Source organism: Myotis davidii, unplaced genomic scaffold (genome assembly GCF_000327345.1).
Source record: "Myotis davidii unplaced genomic scaffold, ASM32734v1 scaffold6, whole genome shotgun sequence".
Classification (NCBI taxonomy): Eukaryota; Metazoa; Chordata; class Mammalia; order Chiroptera; family Vespertilionidae; genus Myotis; species Myotis davidii.
The window spans coordinates 16,951,230-16,954,656 of record NW_006383011.1 but is presented as its reverse complement, the minus strand read 5'-3'; the positions used below and the strand labels follow the sequence as shown (position 1 = coordinate 16,954,656).

Here is a 3,427-nt window from a genome sequence, read left to right as displayed (position 1 = left end):
GGCGGCCAGCCCCACCACCAGCGTGTCCAGCCTGGCGGAGCGCGCGGACACCGGCACCTCCATCCTCTCGGTAACCTCCAGCGACTCGGAATGTGATGTATGATGCCCAAGGCCGCCCTCCTCCCCGCCCCCCTCCGCTCCTTATCCCCCTTTTCCTCCTTGACCTCCTCCTCGTCCTCCTCCAGCCCCAGAACAAACCGATATCAGGATACACCATCACACACACACACAAGCACACACGCTCCCACCCCAGCCAAAATATATATAAATATATATAAAACAACACAAGAAAAATAAGTTTAACGCAAACCATCAACAACCCCCAACCCTCATTTCTCATCGCGGCCACCCCAAAGGACTGCGACGTCAACAGACAGTCACAAACGCTGATGTTGTGGGCAGAAAACATAAAAGAGGTGACAATTGTATACTTTCTCGGACAAGCACGGCTTCTCCTTTCGGTTCCCACGGACCGGCACCCCACCTGCATGACGATTTATTTGTATCTGGGAAAATATTCTCTCTAGTTTAAAACGATTTAAAAAGAGTCGACTGTACAAAAACCACCACCACGATGACAAGACAACAAAAGCAAAAGAGACAAAAAGAGAGAGAGAGAAAAAAAGTAAAACCGCCATCTCCTTTCGGAATTTGTTTAAAAAGAAAGAACTCTGGGAGAGGGAAGTAGAAAATGTTTCTTGCCTTTTGTTGCGCGCTCTCTTTTTTCCTCTCTCTCTTTTCCTCTCTTTCTCTTTCTCTCTCCCTCTTTCTCTCTCTCTCTGTTTTTAAGTCCAAGTATTGGTCAAACAAGATGCAATTTTCTGTTTTTTTGTTCAGCAGACAATCATTTTCTTCGTAAGCACCTTTTTCTCTCCACTCTGTCACTGCCTGTGTGGGTACTGGTTATAAATGTGGAAAAAGAATAGTTATGACTGTAACAGATTTTTATTTTTATTTCAAAATTTTATATGAATTATGTATATCTTAATGATTGGTCATTTTCCCAGTTTGTAATATATGTGTAGAAATTGCCTGTATATGATAATTGATTTCTCTCCTCTCCCTTTCCCTTCTTTCTCTCTTCTCCCTCCTTCTCCCCCCTCCCCCGCTCACTTCTTTGCTTTTGGGGGTTCCTCTCCCATTCGGTGTTTCAGGCGTGCTCTTCGGGCTGGGGTAGGAAGAGGGACCCTATCAACAGCAAAAGCGGAGAGTGAGACCGTAGTATTCTTAAGCAAAAGCTATTCAAGTATTTCCTAGCTGCTTTGGTGATATCTCTCACTCCCTGTAGAGCGCTTTTACTGTTATCTTAACTGCGTGTTTATCTATATGTAAAAACTTTCTAAAGCAAATACAGTATTCTCCATTTTCTTATTACTCCTGGAGACTGGTGTTTTTGTCCGCCCCTGTGCCGAATCCCCGGGGTGCTGCACCCCCGAGGTGTTGTGGCCAGGCCTGCCTTCCACTCCAGATATGCCACCAGAGCTGGGGCAGAATTTTAAAGCGGGGTCTGAGCATTTCTCCTGGAGAAGGGAGGGAAGAAAATGGGCCCTTCGGAAAAGACCCGAAGCCAAATCCTGAGCAGAAAAGGCAGCGAGGGCATTGGGGGAGGGGGCTATGGCCGGTTTCTTCAGGACCTGTTCCCCAGGAATTGTAGCCTGCCTCGGCCCCTGTGGGTCACTGAGGGAGTGTTTGGCAGCTTTTGGTTGTTGTTGCCTTTTTTTTTTTTTTAAAGGAGAAACACACAAGGTCACCAAATCTAAGCATCCACCCAGAGCAGGGTAGGATGCAACTGTAGGCTGGGTGGGGAGGGTAGAGAGAGCAAGGCAAAAGTAGTTTGAGGAGTTCAGGGTCTAGAATCTGGATCGATCCCCTTCTCACTGCCCGGTGTGTGCATCTGTGTGACTGGACAACTTGCCTGATGGCACTCCATCATCTCCCTGAAATCTCTTTCCATCCTTTGGGATTTACTGGAGTCCCTTCAACCCCAAGACATTTCAGAGTCAATTTACACTTTAAAATGAAACCCAAAAAGTCACCTCCTTTTGCTAACCTGGCCCCCTGGCCCCAGGCCTCCTTGCCCAGGGTAGGGTCCCCACGGTTCCCAGTGATGGTGTGATCGGTGGTGCCTCCACTCTGGGTTGTGCCAGGCTGGCCAGGGCCCGAGGAGGAGCCAAAGAGGCAATTTCAGAAAACTTGCCTTCACTTGAAAGTCCAATTTCCAAAGCGAAGGGGATTAGGGAGAACCATACCGCGCCTGGAATTTTGCGCCTGTTTCTAAACGTCTACTTCCGGTTTCCTTTTGTCCCCATCACTGGCAGCACCGTGGGGTGTATGCAGACCGGGCTGGACAGAGCGGCGGCCAGATCCACAGGTGCCTTGGGCGTGCAAGTAGGGCCTTGTGTGCCCAAAGGCCCTTGTTTTCGTGAAGCAGAAGGTTTCTGCCGCCTTCTTATTCAGAACCAGGGCATCCAGACAATCTCCAGAGCTTCCAAGTCCTGTCAGAATCTCTGCGCGTGTTTACTGCCCTGGAAAACAGTCCTCTTGATGCCAGGGTCCAGGCAATATTGACCTGGGTGCAAGGCCTTTGGAGAAGGGGCTCCCTGGGTTCTACCCAACATGAGCCTCTGTTTTTTAAATGGCTTGTCACTTACTGACCCATATTTTGGACCTGGAAACCCAGAGAAGTGGCTGCCTCAGACAGCGTGGAGCATCTGGATGGACCCCACCCAACTGCCTAACCAGAATTTGGGGGTGGAAGGAAAGGCGTGTCAGGCTGAGGAGTGACTCCTGGAGGGGCCTTGACGGCTGACACTAGGGAGCAGATGCCTTTTTGTCTGGGGGCAGGGGTCAAACTTGTGGAATTAAAATCCCTCCCGCAGCATATCCTACAGGGAAAGCAAGTTTGGGGCACCCAGTGCCCATGCCTCCTCCGCTGCAGAAAGGAGGCTGTCAGACCTCCGGCAGCCTTCCTTCCGGAGGCCTAGACACTGCTGGGTGTCACCCACCTGCTATTGGTCTGCCTCGCTGTCTGTCATCGATCTCTCTCTCTCTCTCTCTCTCTCTCTCTCTCATTGCCTATGTTTCTACCCAGGTGTGTGCACATACAAACACTCTACTCTGCCCTTTCTGACCTTGCCTACAGATTCCCCACGGAAGAGGCACGAGTGCTCATTGTGAGAGGGGTCGATGTGTGCCATTCTGAATGCTGGGCTTCCACCATGCAGTCCAGGTCTGCATATGAAGTGGTGTCTGTGTGTGTGTGTGTGTGTGTGTGTGTGTGTGCGAGAGAGAGAGAGAGAGAGAGAGAGAGAGAGAGAGACGATTGATATGTGTGTACAGTGCATCGGTGTGTGTTCGGTATGTGTTTTCATGTATATAGCCTGTAGTGTAAGTGTCTGTGTGTGGGTTGGGCAATTTAAATGTACCT

At 49.8% G+C, this 3,427-nt stretch overlaps 1 protein-coding gene across 1 annotated transcript in view; it reads left to right on the top strand.

Moving 5' to 3' along the window:
- The window catches only part of SIX3 (SIX homeobox 3), a gene marked incomplete at its 5' end in the record, with an annotated part of 3,631 nt that extends 2,178 nt beyond the window's left edge, over window positions 1-1,453 (top strand). The window contains one exon of the mRNA XM_006778686.2: window positions 1-1,453. Coding sequence (XP_006778749.1) covers window positions 1-103 — 103 coding nt within the window.
- Window positions 1,454-3,427: the final 1,974 nt, after the last annotated feature.